Here is a 19504-nt window from a genome sequence, read left to right on the forward strand (position 1 = left end):
AATGCAGATTAACCTGTGTGTTGTCCCTGCACAAAAGAACTGAGTAAGCAGAAAAGAAGAAGAAACGTGCAGTTATAACTCCAAGAACATGATTCTAATGTTTTGGACGTTAGACTATTGCTTATTATGAAGGCTTCATGTGTATGGTGAAACAGGGGTTGTGAAATTTGTATTGTCAATAGTTAGAGTACAGGAGTGGTTGTGTGTACATATGTGATATGTGTTGTGTGTTTGCGCGTGTGTGTTTGCGTGTATGGTCTTTGGGGAACAGGGAGTCATTGTTTGAGAGAATGGTTATTATAATAATGAGCTACATTGCTATTACATTGTTATTACGATAATGGCGCTGTAGTTATGATGTAATGTATGTAAATAATCCATCAGAAGATATGACCATCTATTATATGAATCAGTTTCTAACAGGTTTATCACATTTGGTATATTTCACACACACACAAAAAAAATGAAATCATTACATATACTCATTATTCTCAAATGCCTGTGAAGTGCCACGTCCTCCAATAACCCAAAACAAGAGGACAGAACTGACACCGCTTTCGACATTACAGCTGCATCATAGCTTTTTAAAGAAATAAACCGTGCATTCAGGGGACGTGAACTTTCCTTTTCCCCCCGAGCTTTATTTTTCCCTTTGGAGGTCTCTTGCTGTGACAAAGGTCTCTGTAGTGAACAGTAGATCTCTGCCCTTTCTGTGAGGACATTGAGTGCAAGCACAGATGTTCAAACTTCAGCCTGTTCAGAAAACTAGCCATAGAGTTTCCCTTTGAACGTTTCCACTCCTTTGGTCTCACACAAGTTCATGATTCTTTTAATGCGTAATAAATAATAAGATACAATTAGTTCACGCCGCCTGGTTACATTGTAAAATTCGTCCAACTGATTTGTGTTTCAGCTGAAACCCCTCTGGTATGCTCCTGTGAAGTGCATAGCAGCTGATGTAAATATACAGTGCGCCGAGTTTCAATTGGGAATTCCTTACTCGGCAATCGCAGTGGTATCTTGGGAAGTCAGGCTAAAATGCTGACCTGCACATTATGGGTTCCGATGGGAAAAAGAGAATTTTTGGCATTCAAGAATTACTGCTGTCAGTGGGTTCAAAGTTAGGCAGGATCCAGTCATGCTTTTGAATCATAGGCCACAATGTGTATCTTTGAAGTCACTTGCACCGAAGAGCAATGTCCAACTGTTCAGGGAGGGATATTGTTCTCTAAAAGCGGCCAACATAACCAGAATGTTTCGAGTGTGTTGTTTCAGATAATATTTTTGGAGACTCAGCAATCAAGTACAGTCAGCACACATAGTCCCAAGACAAGAAAAGAACCACAAGAAATTTCCGCAGTGTGTATAGGATAGTTATGTAAGCCCAATTCATTGAGTTTAAGCACCATTAACACTTTCTTAGGCAATAGTCTTAATATCATTATCTTGGTAACATGCAAATGACAGAACAGGATATGGGGATAATATGATAAATGTATCGCTGTGTTTGCCTTTTGACATGTATAGTGCCTAAGTTGGCAGTGAAACACATTATAACATGAATCTCTTATCTTTGCTTTTAACTTGCTGGTGGATTCATCATAGCAACTGAGTCTTGTCAATTTACAGTATCTAAGTAAGGGTTGTATTGAGGTTGAAGGTATTGTATTACGTTGTCCTTTCAGTGAAGTGATTTCACACTTTTCACAGTTTCAAGGGTATTACTCATGTACAGATGGAGACATCTTGTGGTCAGAGGTGGGTAGTAACGCATTACGTTTACTCCATTACATGTACTTAAGTATATTTTCCCAATAAATTGTACTTATAGGAGTAATTTTAATGCATAATACCTTTAAATCTCCCTTGAGTACATTTACCATTTAAAGATATACTTCTACTCCATTACACTAGACTATACACTTCTTGCTATTTTTATTTATTAAATGACTTCACATGGGTTCTACAACGTCGACTGCTCGGGTTCTACAACAGCCTCTACAACGTTGACTGCTTTGATGCACGTTTATATGACAATCAGCAGTATTTACACACATTGTTAACACTGCATCATTATAGAGAGCACGGAGGCAGCTAGCGTCAGCTAAGTGAGCTGCATGAAACAGACAAAAGTGTTGCCACAGCACTCGTTTCAATGACGGAGAAGAGATTTCGGAGATTTGGGACGTTGCACCAAACTTTTAGTAAGCTCTTCACCTGCACCCTCTAGTCTCTGTCTCTTGGGACGGAGCAGTAGCGACCCTCTCCATTTCATACTCTAACATTCCCAAATAAACATCAGCAGAGAGACCTTCTTACTGGTTGCTTGATGTTATGAAATAAACTCAAAAAAGGTTGCTGTTATCCACAACCCACCCCTTGGTGATGGAGCACGGGGGCTCAGAATTCTTAGCTACAAGCCTGCACACATACATACCTTTTTAAAATAAATGTGAAGTTACAGAGAAAATCACTGAAAGACAAGGCGTTGCCAACTTTAGATGAGTTTGTAATTAATGTCTGTTTCACTGCTGATATTTCAGTACTGCATCGAAGCACACAATTTTGCTAAACGTATAGGATAGAATGGCTCCGCTATTTTAGGCTTGTCTTTATGTTGAGGCTTGTCTTTACATTGATTGGAGTTCAGCAGTCACCTTACTGAGTGACTCTTTAAGACAGGATCAGTATTCACCCTCTCAAACAGACACACACACACACACACACACACACACACACACACACACAAAAGTTCATACACACACAAATGGACAAACATAAGTAAAGACCAGAACCTTGTTAAGTTATAAGAGATTAAACAGTGCTGTGACTTTGGTATGAGTCTCAAAAGATTTATGTTAAGAAAAAATGGAAGAGATGTTATTACCATTAAGCTAGTTTGGAAGATTTATGAAACTAACTTGTGGCAAAATTGCCTTAATTTATGTCATTTGGTAAATATATAATTTATTATTTTTTATATATTTTTTTTTATTAGGAATATGATTTAGTACTTGAATGAGCAGATTTTATGTTGTGTTCATTAGACAAGCACTTTAAATTTTTATTTTGGGCATAAGTGATATTCTGATACACTTGAATGTAATACATTATAGATTTAATAAATCACATATGAAGTTACTCGCTATGTGAGTAGCCATTTTATGAGATTCTTTTTTACTCATACTCAAGTTGTTATTTTGATGAGTACTTTTACTTCTACTTGAGTCATTATTATTATAAAGTAACGATACTTTTATTTGAGTATAGTTTTTGCTTACTCAACCCACCTCTGCTTGTGATGTTTTGGTGAATACATTTACAGACATCAAACACCCAGAACCTAAGGCATATCCAATTGTAATTACACCCTCATTGAAACTTTATTTGAAAAAAGAAAGAAAGAAAGAAAATTGGATAGCAATAAATGGAGTGTAAGGCTTCCACGACATAGGTTTCAACACTGATCTTCCAAGGTGTATGTCAAAGGCCTTTCACTCATAACCTCCTTTTAAAGAGTCACAAAATATAAATGAAATTTTTGGTAATAATAATAATAATTATTATTACTATTATTATGAGTTGTGAGAGTTGTTTTAGCTTAATGTATTGTATACATCAGTTCAATTTATTTGACAATTTATTACATTTTTGACGCGTTATTCTCTATTATTTTCTTTTGCTTTTTTTATTGATGAAAACATACTCTCCTGTTTACCTGCTGGGCTGTCGTTCCATGCAGCCTACCATACATTTCTCTAAGTTTCAGTTTCCTATAAACCATGTGACCAACGCAAGCTATTCCAGGCATCGTTTCACCCCCACCACGCACTGCGTCAGTGTGAAGCGGTGGAAATGTCAAGTCGTTTTGATTGGCTTTCCAAAGATGTCGGCCGCTTTGTAGACTATAAACACGTTTTTTGATTGGTCAACATACTTGTCAGTTTCCCATGTTCATCTAGCCATTTTCATTGCGTGCTGAAGAGGCAGAGAAGCATTGACGAAGAACATCTTAACCCGAAAACGGAACAAATCGTGTCTCCAGTGTGTTGTTTTTCAGCACGATAGGGTTGCAGATATACAGTTTCGAATAATTCTTTCTGTTGGTCGACCGGAGGTAAGTAGACATATGTTTTTATTCTGTGTTGGGAAATTACTTTATCGTATCAGGAAGTTTGTACGTGATGAACAGCAGTTGGAGGTGTATCTACCAACATTGGCTTATCATATCTGATCATCTGAGCAAACATGTAGAATGCAGCCTTGTAATTTGAGACATTTCAGAAGTCGGACACCAACTCCTGACACATGTCACTGTATGAGATGTATGCATTGTGTATTTGAATAAAGTACAGACTTGGTGATAGTACCTCTTTTGTTATTGTTCTAAATTAGCTGAAAAGTTGTTTACACTGTAGAAATGAGTAAAAACAGTGTGTCTCTCTTGCATATCTCTGAAGGTATTTGTTATGACAGCGGTTGAGAGTTTTATTTGGTCAGACAGTACATAAAATCTAATGCTTGTGACTCTGACGGACAGAGCAGGCCACTCGGAGCACAACATGAGTCAGTGGCTTGAACTGCAGCAACTGGACGCCACGTTCCTCGAACAGGTGGACCAGCTGTACGATGACACTTTTCCCATGGCCATCCGACAGTACCTGAGCAACTGGATAGAAAGCACGGACTGGTGAGCACTGGGTTACTCCACTCTAATGATAGTATGGGCAACGTGTAGGGTTTGATATTACCGGTGGCCTAAACTGATAGGCATATTTTGCTTTCTCAGCCGAAATATTAGTTAAATTATTATTATTATTAGCATTTTTAGCATAGGACATTATTCAGCATTGGTCAATGGTAGCAATTAAATAGGCATAAGATTAAACAAAACAATGCAAAATTTGGTTTAGAACAAAACGCCTGAGGGCACTTGTTTCTTAATAATTCTAATGTGCGGATTTATATAACATTGACTTACACATGCTGTAAGTAAGAAATCTTATCTAATAATTTGCACTCATGTTTATCACATGTCAGAGCACACGTCTCCATGTAGATACTTTAACATGGTTCAAACACTACTCAAACCTTTCTTTCTTTATTTATGTTTGTTCACATCTCACAATTTTCATGTCCAAAGATACAGGCATGGGGGCATTTTTACATTGTTTTATACCACCAGTAATATTACTTTGTGTTCCAGTCAGTCATTTTGGGTATCTTTCTATGTTTCAATAACCATTTCAGGGACCATGTTGCTCAGGTGGAGAATGAGTCACTGGCCACTGTCAGGTTTCATGACCTGCTCACACAGCTGGATCACCAGCACAGTCGTTTTGCCATGGAGAAAGATTTCCTCAATCAACACAACATTCGCAAAATCAAAAGAAACCTTCAGGTTTGGCGGCCTGTTTGATTAGTGCTTTTCTATTTTTAATGGACACTGTAACCACTTGTCTGTGTATGGGAGTGTTATGGGAATCTCTCTTTTCCATTTGCTGTGTGTATAAAAAATGGTCATTTTCAAAATCATTGTGCAGTAAATCAGCTGATCCCACAACCACAGTAGTGGTGATTTTTTGACCTGTTTACTCACAGTTCTTTTAAAAACTTCCCCTTTAGAACCTCTTTCAAGACAACCCAGTTTCTATGGCGATGATTATAAGCAGAAATCTGAGTGAGGAGAGGAAGATTCTTGCTGCAGCACAAAATGTAACGGTAAGATGCACCAGATAAAGATCTGACCTTTTTGTCAGAAAGGCTTTTGTGCGTACTGCAGTGGAAATTAGGGCTTATTTTTCTTTTAGGGGCTGTGCATGCTTGTTACACTTCATGGTTTTGGTTGGAAAAAAAAAAAAAGCAATTCACATCACAAAAGGGCTGGTTCTCACGCTGTGTCTGTGTGACATTTGACTTTCATTATGTGGTTTTGAGGGGCTTCTTTTTAAGTGTCAATGTACAACCGCAAAATGTTAAAGCAGACTCATAATGTAATACTAGAAATATTTTTGATATTGTAATACGCCTGAGTTCACGTAAATTACATGTCACAGGAATGCACTTCTGAGCTGAAAATGTTTTCCAGGGCTCCGTGGAAAACACGCAGAATGACATAATGGTTGAGAAACAGAGAGAGATGGACCATAAAGTTAAGGACATGAGGAGCAGAGTGCAGGTGAAGTATGGCATCAGTCATTTACATGTACTCCAATAAACCACTCCTTATTGTCTCTCAGGAACAGTGTGTCCCTATTGTCTTTAAATAGCACTTCACAGAACAAGAATATCTTGCAGTTGTTGTGTTGAACTGGTTGAAATTAAACAGTTTTGCTCAGTTGTTGGCTGATGATTCTCAGCACACAACTGTGCCAATAAATGTTGTTAATCTCAAAACTGCCACACACGTGCAAACCTGTACCGTGTATTCTACATATACATTGAAAATTATGTAACTGTGATGTTGTGAAGTTTGGGGGAAGTGGAAATGTGATTTGTAATCCAGTCTTGATCAACAAGACTTTCAGGTTCTTAAAGTTTTGCCACAGCAGCAGAATGTGAGCTACTGTCGTGACAAAGTAACCAACAAGATACTTTTTAGAGTACGCTGATGTTGATCATTTGATATTTTCCTTTTTGGAGATAGACACCTTGCATGCTAATAGTGCTAACAGACATAATGTAATTATTTCTTAATATTTTTTTTTTTCATATACCCAGGAGGCAGAACAGAATATTAAAAACCTAGAAGACATGCAAGATGAACATGATTTCAAGAACAAGACTCTACAGAGCAGAGGTGAAAAGGCCTGCTGGAGATTTGTTATTTGGCTAATGCAAAATTTAAACCTCTAAACTGCTCCGGTTAAAATATGGGAGCTTCCTGACTTTGTTGTTCTAGTTGTCACTGATACAGGAATGCATTTAGCGGCCCGAGGAACCCACGTAGCAGATTTAGATTCATGTGAAAAATGTAATGCACAGAAAGCATATGTGTCAAGTGTACGACATGGACACGTTCCTGTTTTGTCAGAATCAAACTTGTAGAATTGACATGGGTTGGGATCTACTCTAAATTGAATTGACAATCAGTTGTTCCATTTTTATTTTTGGAATTCAGATTTGAATTAGAATTGACACCAGCCTTGAGGATGTAAGATATGAAATAAATTCAATTTATGGAAACAAAATTTCATGCCCAGGAGGGACATGATAGTACTAACATTGTAGTATCATGAAAATAAGAGTTCTTGTGGAAGACCATGATAGTGTGCAGGGCCAACATAAGAGTTGTTTTAAAAGTCTTGTTTACTTTTAATTCTTGTTTCAAGTACAATTAATGAATTGTAACGTAAGTATGAGAGTACTTTAGAACAATCTTAATATACTTTTTTTCTGATCTTTCTGCCCTGCAGAGGAGATGAATGGGACCATATCCAAAGATGACCTGAATCGTGAGAGACTGTATATAAAAGCCATGTTTATGAAGCTCCATGAAATGAGGAAGGTAAGAACATTTGACAGTATGGGAGTGTTCACCAGCACAGAAAATATTCTGTAATTTCAACCCAAGTGAATGGCAGAGTAAACCACTGACCGGTGATTTATGGTTTTTCTCAAATAACTGGTTAATAAAGTTTTACTTTTGTGCCGCATTCCTGCACGCAGAAATGTGAAATCAAAGTAACACCGTATGCTAAAATGTACATATCGTAGAATCTGAATAATATGTGACTTTATGTTAAACATGGACTTGTCCATTAGTTGATTGGTAGAATCAGGTGTGGTAGTATTTTGAGCTCCCAGTAGTTGTATAAAAAAACAGTACTCTAGTCAATCAATTATGCAAATGCAAAATGCATTACTAATGTACATCCTCTCAATGTAGAATCATATAAATGTGTATTGGAGCAGTTTGGCATATGAAATATCTCTTTGTTCTATTGTGCAGGCAGTGGTAGGGCAGATGGGAGAGGTGTTAAAACTGGTGGAGCAGCTGATGTATGAGCTCATCTCTGTGGAGCTGCCAGAGTGGAAGCGACGCCAGCAAATGGCCTGTATTGGTGGCCAGATACCAATTTGTCTGGATCAGCTACAGAACTGGTAGAGTCTTGTCAGTGTGCATTCATTGCAAACACACCGCATATTTTGTAGACGTGTGTACAAAGCATAGCATACATATGCATGTGCACGCATGCACATGCACACGCGCCCACACACACACACACACACACACACACAATAATGAAGCTGCTTTAATGATTGTGGTTGAAGTTGCCCCAAGCCACGTTTTTCTGGATGAGCGGTACTGCATACACAAAAATATGTGTCAGTATGCAGGTAAACATAAATCCAAGAATAACTATGTGATTGTTCCTCTGACAGCGTTTGATAATAACTCACACACTCAGGTTCACAGCAGTGGGAGAGTGCCTGCTGCAGGTCCGACAACAGCTAAAGAAACTTCTGGAATTAGAGCAGAAGTACACATATCAGCAAGACCCCATCACAGAAAGCAAGATGTCGTTAGAAGAGCGAGTCCTGGGGCTTCTAAAGAGACTTATTGCCAGGTATGACACTCAATGTTTTCTCTCTTTCTCTCTTTTGACAGTTCTGGGTATAATACTGTAGCTTGTGGGCCCTGAAAGAATGGTGAAAGAATGCCTGAAAGAATCACTTAAAAGAGAGGTGATGGAAAGTAGTTATTAGAGTAAGAAATCAATACTGTATTTTTCACCCTCACACTGATTGTTCTGAAGGCCTAAATGAGTATATGAAAATGACGGTTCAACAGTCACCTTTATCATCCATATATAAGGGTCACTTCCTCTGAGTTTTAAGCCATTGAAAAAGGCCATGACCCAAAATACCTCAGTGTTTGCTGTGGATTAAAACACCGTCATGCTGCTGTGTCATCAAAAAAAAGAGGCTAACATACATTGCTTTCTGAGAGAAAATATATATTCATAAGGTTTGAATCGCAGTGACAATTAGTACCCAGTAATTTCTAACCCAGTAGAGTTGAACTTGCTATGTCCCTTGCGATACTATGGTCTCAGTCTCAGATACAGTATTCTCTGGAAAGGATGGGCTTGACTGTGTGCACTGAGGTCATAGCTGTCATTTATGAACATTACAGATGGTAAAACTTTACAACTGCCACATTCCTAACAAGCACGTAGCCCATCCCTCAAGGGTTTAGGGAAGCACTGAGATAAACATACAGCTTGAGCAAACAGTATATGATGAGAGATGTATAGTTGAACGGATGATTGATTGCAACTGTCTTTGGCCTCTGGCAACTGAGAACTTCTGAGAAACTGTGTTAGGTGTCTTTGTTTGTCAGTTGTCATCAGTTGCGTGAGTTGTCACACACAACTGACGTCAGTTATGTCCTCAGTTGTGTGAGAGTTGAATAATGGCACGTTAATGACGTGTAATTTAGTTTTATCCTTTTGGTTGTGTATGGTGTAATGGCTTGTTGTGATACAATATGACCCTGTGTGTGTGTGTGTGTTTCAGTGCCATGGTAGTGGAGAGGCAGCCCTGCATGCCTACTCAGCTGCAGAGACCACTGGTACTGAAGACGGGTGTGCAGTTCACTGTGAAAGTCAGGTAATCCTTATACACACTACATGCTTCTCTTATACCAGCCTGCCGATTCCTTTCGGAATGAAAGATCAGTACGGCACAAATTTTGTTAGTTTATCACAACACGGGATTAAATATTAATTTTGTGTCTCACAGGTTACTGGTAAAGCTTCAGGAATTCAACCACACGGTCAAAGTGAAGGTCCACTTTGATAAGTAAGTGTGGGAAAGATATGATCAAATGCTACGGTTACTGAATATCTCACTATTGTGTGAACCTGTTGATTTACATCATTTCTCTTTTTCGCAGGGGTGTCACAGAGCAGAGGAAAGGGTATGGTGTCATTTTGTTGATTATAATTTTCATTTGTTTGCTGTTTTGGTATTGTTCGTATAATGTATTTTGTTTGTCAACAATAACCAAATACTTTTTCAGTTTTCGGAAGTTCAACATTCTGGGCACCAACATGAAGGTCATGAACATGGAGGAATCAAGTGGGATGGCTGCAGAGTTTCGCCATTTGGTAAAATGTTCAGGAATTTATTCATTATTTTGATTGCATAACATATTGTTCAGACACTAGGACATCTGTAGTTCGTATAGACCACAGTTCTGTATATCCAGTCCTAGAGGTCTGGAGTCTTGCCCATTGTAGGATCGACTAAACACTGTAGTCACCAGTTGGCGGAAGAGCACACACCTGTTTCCTGGGTAAAAAAAAAAAAAGGCCTTTATTTGAGGGTAGGGCACAGCCCAGCAGGACTTTGGACCTCCAGAACTGGATCCATGGAAACCCTTAAACAGAACGCTACATGAATGAAGTATGTTAAGGTGAATTACGTTAAGCCTGGTATCCCATCTCTTTTCCATCCAGCAACTGAAAGAGCAGAAGGTTCAGGGAAACAGAACAAATGAGGTAAGAGACCGTTCTCAGTGGCACATGTGTTATGACTGCATTTCTAATCAGTGAGTTAGGAATCACAGGAAATATTGTTAAAGAGATCACACGTGATATCATGGAACCACTTATCTGTTTCTACGAAGTCTGTTGTGATCTGAAACGTGTCGAAGTCATGTTCTTGTTTAAATCTGGTAAAATCAAATTGCAGACCAATGTCTTTTTTGATGTTTTTCTCAGAAGTCTTAGAAAATTGAATCTGTTTTTGATTTTGATATTGAACCACCTGAAAGATAAGGACATATTGGAACACCATCAGTGTTGCTTTTGAGAAAGCAGGCCTACTTACATGGCCTTCCGACAGCTCATTGATTTGTTCCCTAATGCATTACATAGAAATAAATTGTAATTTCAATGTAATGTTAGACGTACCAAAATCTTCCAGCACTGTTAATTACAAAATTGTCATTGTTAAATTATGTATCTGTTGCTTGCTGGCGATGTAAACAGTAGAGAACGGTTTGTATTCATAATGCATTCTTGTGGAGTACTCCAAGGTTGGGTTCTTTTGCCGCTTCCATTTCTTAATTTCATTAAAGACCTACACTGTAAAAAATGTCTGTGAAATTAACAGTGAAGTGCTACAAAATTATGACAGCAAAAAACTGTAAACAGATAAACAAGGAAGCAGTGTCTAAAAGCAGCGTCTACCGTATACTAAAGTAAAATACTGATCCAAACACAGCTGTTAATTTTAAAGTAAGAATATGTTGAAAGAATCATATTTCTTTGTAGAATTTACAGATTACTGTAGTTTAAACACAGAAAAAAATGTAATACAAAAAACAGTACCATACAGTTAAAATTACAGCATGACAGTGTTAAAGTAATGTTTTTTGTCAGGTAGATTTTTTTTACACAGAAAGAAACCGTACTACATTTTGCAAATTCTTGTTACACTTTACAGATATAAAATATGTACAAATAGGCCTAGAGTAAAGTTATGTTAATATGAAGGGTTTAATAAAACAGGTGACGTGTCTGTTTAGAATTGATTAGGCCGATATTTAACAATATATCAGTAGGCTAAAACTATAATAGTAGTAGTGTAACCTGCATTGTGTAGGCAAGCACAGTCCCACACTGGACTGGAACTCACTCCCCGACACCTGAAGAAAATGACAGAAGCTAGTACCCATGGGTTCTAGCCTCCTTGCCAACATGCCTGCCTCCCATGTCTGCAGTTGCAAGTTTGAGTCTGGTGCTGGACTGTGCTCAGGACTCACACACCTGATTAATCAAGCCCTTGATTAATTCAATTAACTGTGATAACAGAGAGTTAAAACAAAAAAATTGCGGGACAGGGGGCCCTCAGGACTGAAGTTGAGAACCACTGGTTTACGCAACACAGGTTACACCTGCACTCTCCTATTTAAAGGCTGTTAGATTTAGCGGTATAAATTGTAGTTTTTTGGTAAATCACAACAGTTTTAATCTGTAAATTTACAGGTTGTTCTGTAAAGCTGTTTATGTTTTTACAGCATTTTTACAGAATTATTCTGGCAACCACAGCTGTTGTTTCCGTAAAAACAACGGGGTTTTTTTTTAACAGTGTAGTCTGAGGGTCTAACAGAGCCTTCCCAGTTTTATTTACTATTACTACTAATATTGTTATTTTTCGTGAAAAAGTGGATACCTTGATTATAGCAGCAAATGAAGTTCTGTTGAGCTTTTCAGAATAGTTCCAAACAAATAAATTCAGAAATCAGCTACATTTAGAATAATCACAAAAATTATTCATTGCTGAATACATCCTGCTTCCTAATTCTTTGGTACAGTTTAGTCTATCCATACATTTCTTATTACAGTGCTGTGTTGGGTTGTACATGTCCCTCATACCTTTAGAGAACTGTGTTATCACAAAGGATATTTCTGAGAATGGTAATCTTATCCAGTCATTATGAACCACCTGCTCTTATATTTAAGAAACTGCTTACATGTTGCTAATGTTGATTCAAAACAGGTAGATGTCTCCATACATAAATCCAGGTGTCTGAAGCAAGAACTGTCATGTTTAGTTTATATATTTGTTCCTCTTAAACACAGCAATCCACATTGCTGAGGAACTCTGCATCAGTAACCTCCATCTTTTTTTAACCATTGAATGTTTCCTCTTTCCATTTTCTTCACTATTCTCCTCATTGTATATCTTTTTAATTTGTTGAATGTTCCCTCTGTATGGTGTCACAGTATTATTTTTTACATTTCTGTTGTGATAATGTTTAGTATTGTGCGTTGAGTGGAGATACTCTTATGGTTTTTTGTTCCTTCGCACAATCCCACTTGTATTGCGTTAATTGGTTTTATTGTTTGGGTTAAATAGACAAAAACCAAATTGAAGTATTTGACGTCTGTCTGGTTCTCTGTAGTACTATGGTGGTCAGGGTGAAAATTGTTCTTATTTATGTGTTACAGGCACCGCTTATTGTGACAGAGGAACTGCACTCTTTCAGTTTTGAGGCAGAACTCTGCTGGTCTGGACTGGTCATCAACCTTGAGGTAAGTGGCCGAAACACACTATATACGAAAATATGTGTTATATTACATCAGAATCATACTAAATGCATACATGTACTATAACATACTGTTATGGGGTACCACACAACAAACACGTACCATTGTTTGTGATAGATGGGTATTAAGCAGTATGTACATAGGCTTCGTGGTGGCTCAGTTGTTAGCACTGTTGCCTCACAGCAAGAAGGCCCCTGGTTGTTTGAATCCCAGCCATTCCAGGTCCTTTCCATGTGGAGTTTGCATGTTCTCCCCATGTTTGGGTGGGTTTCCTCCGAGTGCTCCGGTTTCCTCCCACCATCAAAGACGTGTTAGTGCTAGGATTAATACTCCTGTCAATGACCTTGACTGAGGCACTGGCAAAAAGACCTGGAGTTGGTCCCCAGGCCCCTGCAGCTGCAAACTGCTGTGAGCTCCTCGTGTGTGTGCGCTCACTGGATTGTAGGATGTGTTAAATGCAGAGACTGCATTTCACTGCTCACTGTCCTAGTGTGTGTGTGACCAATAAAGTACTTCTTCTTCTTCTTCTACATTATAGTATACCAGAAGTAAACATTTGCTCACTTTAAGCATGTATGTTGTGTTATTACATTATGTAATGCTTCTGAATCATGCAGGACTTTGGGAGACTACACATTAAGGCTAAAATAGCTTTGTAAGACACTTTCTAAAATTCAACAGTCACCCAGATGCTTAATGCAAACTTAACATGCACTTCAGCATCTGAGAGCTACGTAGTGTAGTTTGCAGTGCAGCGGTTTGACAGAGGGTTTATGTAACAGTTCTCACTAAACCTTTTTGATATCTCAGCCTAGCAGCAGCGGAAATGCAGTGTGAGGGCAACTAAATATCTGACAGAAGTTGGGTCATACCATGCCCTAATTTCTGCATTACAGCAATAACATGTGGTTATTGCATGTTAACATCATGTTAGAAATGAGGATGTGACTTCCTCTGAGAACTAACAAACTTTACTTGTGTGAGGTTACTCTGAGAGAAAAGCCACACAGAGGAGCAGTTCACACAGCTTTCACAACACAATTTATGATGAAATCCAGCTGCTAACTTTAAACAGTTGCAGTCATCTTTCACACCACTTCATGACAATCTCAGCATCTCTCTATCTTGGCATCTCTCTCTCCCTCTCTCTTTCTCTCTCTCCCTACCTAGACCACCTCCCTCCCTGTTGTGGTTATCTCTAATGTCAGTCAGCTTCCCAGTGGTTGGGCATCCATTTTGTGGTATAACATGTTGACGTCTGAGCCGAAGGTAAGCTTAGCTGCTGCTGGAAAATCACAGTGCTGCATAATAAAAAATGAAGGGTAAATTTCCAGAAGCACATTACTTTACAACGAGATTTTTAGGATCACTTATGAGAAGAATGCCCCAGTTTTCCTGTTTGGCTTGCACCTGTTTATCTCCTTCCAATGTTCAAAATACATCATTATGAGGAAAGCCCCTCATATTCTGTCTTGTTTCTCTCTGCAATCGGTGAGGGTAGAATTTGTCATTCTTCCTGAATCCTCCACAAGCAACCTGGGGTCAGCTATCTGAGGTTCTGAGCTGGCAGTTTTCCTCAACCACCAAACGAGGACTCAATGCAGAGCAGCTGAACATGCTGGGAGACAAGCTCCTGGGTAAGTATGGGAGACAGAGTCTTTCATCTCAGACTATGACTGTGAAATTCACTATGAGAGCTGCATCCAAATTTCCTGGATTGCAAAAAGGAGAATTCTCCATCTCTTCGCTTTGTATTATCACTGTTTCCATTAGTTACATTAAAATATTTTATGTAACCCTGAATAATAATTTTACGAAGATGGTAACAAATCACCAGAACCCTCCTAACAGTTAAAGAGATTTTTCTGTGGTAGAATTCTACATTCTACATCGGCACATGAGTTCTGCCCGATGAATTAATACGAAAGGTATAATTATATGAACTTTGACCTTTAGGAATTAAGGCGTCAAGGGACCCTGAGGCTCTGATCCCATGGAGCAAGTTCTGTAAGGTGGGTGGGGAAAAAGGGACAGAACTAAGAAAATCTCACGAGAGCTTCGTGTAGAAAGCATTATCAGATTGTCCAGGCTGCATGTCTTTGAGATCAGATTGTTTACAACATAACTGTGGTCGATACTGTCAAAACACATAGACACACCACATAGTCATTGACTTGAAGTTAAAAAGAGGTGTTTATCATACACTGAATGAAGACATGTTTGGTCTTGCATAGAGCGCCAGTGAGAAGAACTTCACTTTCTGGCTGTGGATCGAAGGGATCCTGGACCTCATCAAGAGACACCTCCTTAGTATGTGGGATGACGGGTATGTTTCTTAAAAAGTCACAAAAAACCGTCTCAGTTTAATTGCTTCTTTTCAAACCAGGTTTCCTTTGGTACATTGTCACTAAGGTTACACCCTCTCTCCTTTTCTCTTTTTTAAATCTCTCAATCTATCACTTCTCCTCTCAGCTGTATCATGGGATTTGTGACTAAGGACCGCACAAAGGCCCTGCTGCATGACAAAGCTCCCGGGACGTTCTTGCTACGCTTCAGTGAGAGCAACCGTGATGGAGCCATCACTTTCAGCTGGGTGGAGCACACGGCCAATGGTGGGAACTTTTAACCTGGGCTCAACAACTTTCTGACTGTTGCACGACATTGAAGAAAACACTACAGAGAAAAGAAAAAAAAACAAAAACATTTGCTGACTTTCAGTTGTTGCGTATCTCTAAATGATTGCATTTAGATGAACCCCAGATCCGATCAGTGGAGCCGTACACAAAGAAAGAGTTGTCAGCCGTGTCTTTACCAGACATCATCCGGAACTACAAGGTGATGGCAGCGGAGAATGTGCCCGAGAACCCCCTGCGATTCCTGTTTCCGGACATTCCCAAAGACGAAGCCTTTAAGAAGTACTACTCGAAACCCGCCGACAGTAAGGCTGCTTTTCATACCACTGTCTTCCTTTCTCTATTCACTCACTGATGTCAAAGAAATCTAGTCATTTGTTTCAGTCACTTTTTTTGTTGTTGTTGTTAACAGCCAATTATAAAACCTCTCAGTTAAGATACAATTGTTTGGATTGTTAAGGATTTTATATTTCTGAAAATATTGAAGAGATTTTTAGCTTTGGCAAATATGTCTTCAGTCAAAACCTCAATAACAGTGAAGTGTATCTTGAGCAAGAAAAAAAAAAAAAGAGTTTCCAGGTTTTTTACTGATGTGATGCTGAGTATTTTATCGGCATATTTGTCTGCAGAGCAAGAGCCCATGGATTTGCAGAATAACGGCAGCGAGGGATACATAAGCACTGTGCTCATTTCTGTATCAGAAGTGTAAGTGCTAAAAGTTACAATAAAACTGTGGAGCTTTCACAAGGCTCCATAAATAATATCCCTTTACTGTGCTTTTCATGAGAGGATATCTTCTAGAAATAAAAAATAACTTATTTTAACAGTGATTTTGTATGTTTTCAGCGAGCCATCTGAGCTTCATGAAAACATGATGCCAATGTCACCAGAGGTATACAGAGAGCTGGAACACATGGTATGTACGAACCCTCTGTGTGTCACAACACAGCTAATATTACAGGCCTGATATGCAACAGAAGAACTGGGGTTATGCTAAAATGTTATTTATGACATAACTATGAAGGACTGTCCAAAACCAAATAATGTGACAGGTGTCGTCTTATTATGATTACTACATGAACTGAATGATGAATCTGAGCTGACATATGTAACATCTTGTCAATATTACATTGCAGTCAGGAATATTGAGAGCTCTGTCTGTTCTTTCTTTCTTTCTTACTTCTATTCTCTTTATTTTTTCCGCTTTAGAATCGTGACATGTCAGGAATAACAGATCTGGAGGTATAGTAAAACTCTGACTTGAAAGTGTGTGTTTGTGTTTTGTTAAGGTCATAAGGGGAAAGAAATCAATGCCCTGTATGTAAACCTCAACGTAAAGTCTAAAAATAGTGATAATTTTGAATTTGTGTGTTGTTCTGTGCTTAATTTTATTACACTGGATTGTTTTATAGTGCTAAATTGATGTTTGCCTATTTAAACTCATTGTCCCAACATTTCAAAGTCTTGGTATTTTGTGGCTCTCAAAATTCTATTTGAAGTTCTCAAAGACTTAGCTCTCACTTAGCTAAGGTATTTCTTTCACTCAATATGAGGTCTAGCACAGAAAAAAGATATTTGCTGGTGTTATACAGATGACATACTAACCAAACTTACAGTTGCATGAAACCTTTTGCTGTGGAGCAGTAAACATGCCAACACCAATTCTGACAAACAGTAACTTAGTCCAACATTGAGCTAACACTGAATAACGCTAATGCTGAATTTCACGAATGTCACATTTTGTGATAAGTGGCAGGTTCCCAAGTCAGAGGCTGCTGTAAAACTGAGAATTGTCTCCCTTTGTCTTTCTCACAGATGACCGAAATGGATTCGTGAAACGTGCTGGTTTTGAAAAGCCATGTAGCAATGTCCTTTGAGACGATTGGTTTGGCAACACTGGAGGTCGAGGAAGCAGTGAAATTGAGACAGCCTTGTTTTTTTGTTTTTTGTTTTTTGCTTTCTCTTAACTCTTGACTTTCCGTTGGCCACTTTATGCTCTATATATAGATCAATGAGTCACAATCTCTCCAAAAAATGCAATGAAAAAGTGAAAGTGTCATGTGATTAGAGCTCTTTGCCTCGGCACAAATTTGATTTTGCAGGTCACTCAGTGTTTTATACTTTCTTGGAAATGACTCTATCAGCCATGACATGAGTTTTGAGCTAAGAATACATTGACAAACTCTTTCTTTAGCGCGGTTAAAATATTCCAAGATTGTTATAGAAAAAGTTAAAGAAGTGTATCTTCACCTGCAAAAACTTCAGTGCTAAATTCTGTCTAACTTTAAATGCTGCCATCTGTGTAAGGTGTCTTCATGGGCACTATGAAATAATGAAAGAAGTCTAATTTATTCCTCCAGAGATGAAAGTAAACTGTTACTTTGGTAATGTGCTGATAAATATATCAGCATCTAGACAAGTGAAAAAAAAAAAAAGACTCAACACAGATGTGCTCAGAAGACTTCATTCAAATTAGTTAATAGAAATATACAGTATGTTCCAAAGTGATCAAATTGGTGTGCATAATCATTTCTGCTTTATTTAGTATCTCTGGAGTGAAATAAATATTTTGACAACCAGTAACACACAGTTTTACAGTTCAGTGGTCACAAAACACAAATACTTGGAATAACAAGTGACATACTTGGTGAGGAACTGTAGCATTGATATCTATACATTCAAAACTTTTTTTTTTCCCCCCCAAACCTATTTGTATTTTCATAAAATACTACCATGACTTCTACAGCAATACATACTTTAAAAGCAGAAAAGTATAATGTAATAAAGGCATCACCATAGAGCTAAGCTGCAAATTCAAATGGCTAACAGAGCAAGTATCTGACCAATGTAGAGCATAACTGTGTAATTGTACTCTATGTATTGTAGTTCCGTTACTAAACCAACGTACACTCTCATTGCACCCAATATGTGCTGGTTTCAAACAAACACACTTGCGCACATATACATACACACACAGTACATACATGGCAATGCAGTGTCCTACAAATAATCTTGTCTTTTCACTAACTTTTCAAGTATGTTTCCATGTGCAGTATGCCTCAGTTTCTGTACAGTAACAATCGTTGTGCCTCTCTCCGCTGCCGAAAGGCTTCTGTAGACATAGATCAACTCTTGCACCCTTTTAGAAAAAAAAAAGAAAAAAAAAAAAACATTTTCTTGCTTTACCCTTGAAAAGTTTCGGTAGAACAAAAAAAAACTGGTTTTCTGTTGTAGGATCTGAAAGTCCTCTGTGTTTCTAGCTGAACAGTTTTTTTCTGAATTGCTTTATTTATTCATGAAATGAATGAATACATATAATAATTCAGAACAAAAATGTTCAATCACAACATTTTTCTTCTGAACATTTTTTTTTCTCCTGAATTATGTTTCCATGACTACTGGCAATAAAAAAAGTTGAGGAAAAATGACAATTGTAGTCTGTCAATGAGGTTTCAGACTTTTAAGACTGTCCAGTTTTGGAGGGAAAAATTCTCAAAGGGGAAGTTCACCCTTATTCACAGATCAGCTTATTCAGACTCTTACCTTGGTGTTTGCCAGTGCTTCACATAGTTTTTATGATGAAATGTTTGTTTGTTTTTTTTCCTACCAAAACAATAATTTTCTGTAATAACCTTTAAGCTGAATTTCTGCCACAACAATTGCAGTAACAGCTGTGATTTCTAAGTAAATGATTTTTAAAAAGTCACACTGGTAATATAAAATATATGTGACCTGTTTCTTGCCAGCACAGGGAGTGATGTGTGATATAGTTTATGCTATTCTCATTGGTTTCTGACAAGAGACAAA

The 19504-nt window shown here is 38.1% G+C and overlaps 1 protein-coding gene across 1 annotated transcript; it reads left to right on the forward strand.

Moving 5' to 3' along the window:
- Positions 1-3985: 3985 nt before the first annotated feature.
- On the forward strand, positions 3986-19007 carry stat1a (signal transducer and activator of transcription 1a). The gene is made up of 25 exons (XM_030772954.1): positions 3986-4117; positions 4541-4690; positions 5251-5401; positions 5626-5721; positions 6089-6178; positions 6721-6799; positions 7416-7507; positions 7952-8103; positions 8412-8570; positions 9523-9615; positions 9748-9807; positions 9902-9925; positions 10028-10115; positions 10467-10508; positions 12966-13049; positions 14235-14333; positions 14566-14701; positions 15021-15076; positions 15299-15390; positions 15537-15676; positions 15814-16002; positions 16327-16402; positions 16544-16613; positions 16907-16939; positions 17513-19007. The coding sequence occupies exons 2-25, from the start codon at positions 4563-4565 to the stop codon at positions 17531-17533; spliced, it is 2250 nt and encodes a 749-aa protein (XP_030628814.1). The 5' UTR covers positions 3986-4117; positions 4541-4562; the 3' UTR covers positions 17534-19007.
- Positions 19008-19504: the final 497 nt, after the last annotated feature.

Source organism: Chanos chanos, chromosome 4, assembly GCF_902362185.1.
Source record: "Chanos chanos chromosome 4, fChaCha1.1, whole genome shotgun sequence".
Lineage (NCBI taxonomy): Eukaryota > Metazoa > Chordata > Actinopteri > Gonorynchiformes > Chanidae > Chanos > Chanos chanos.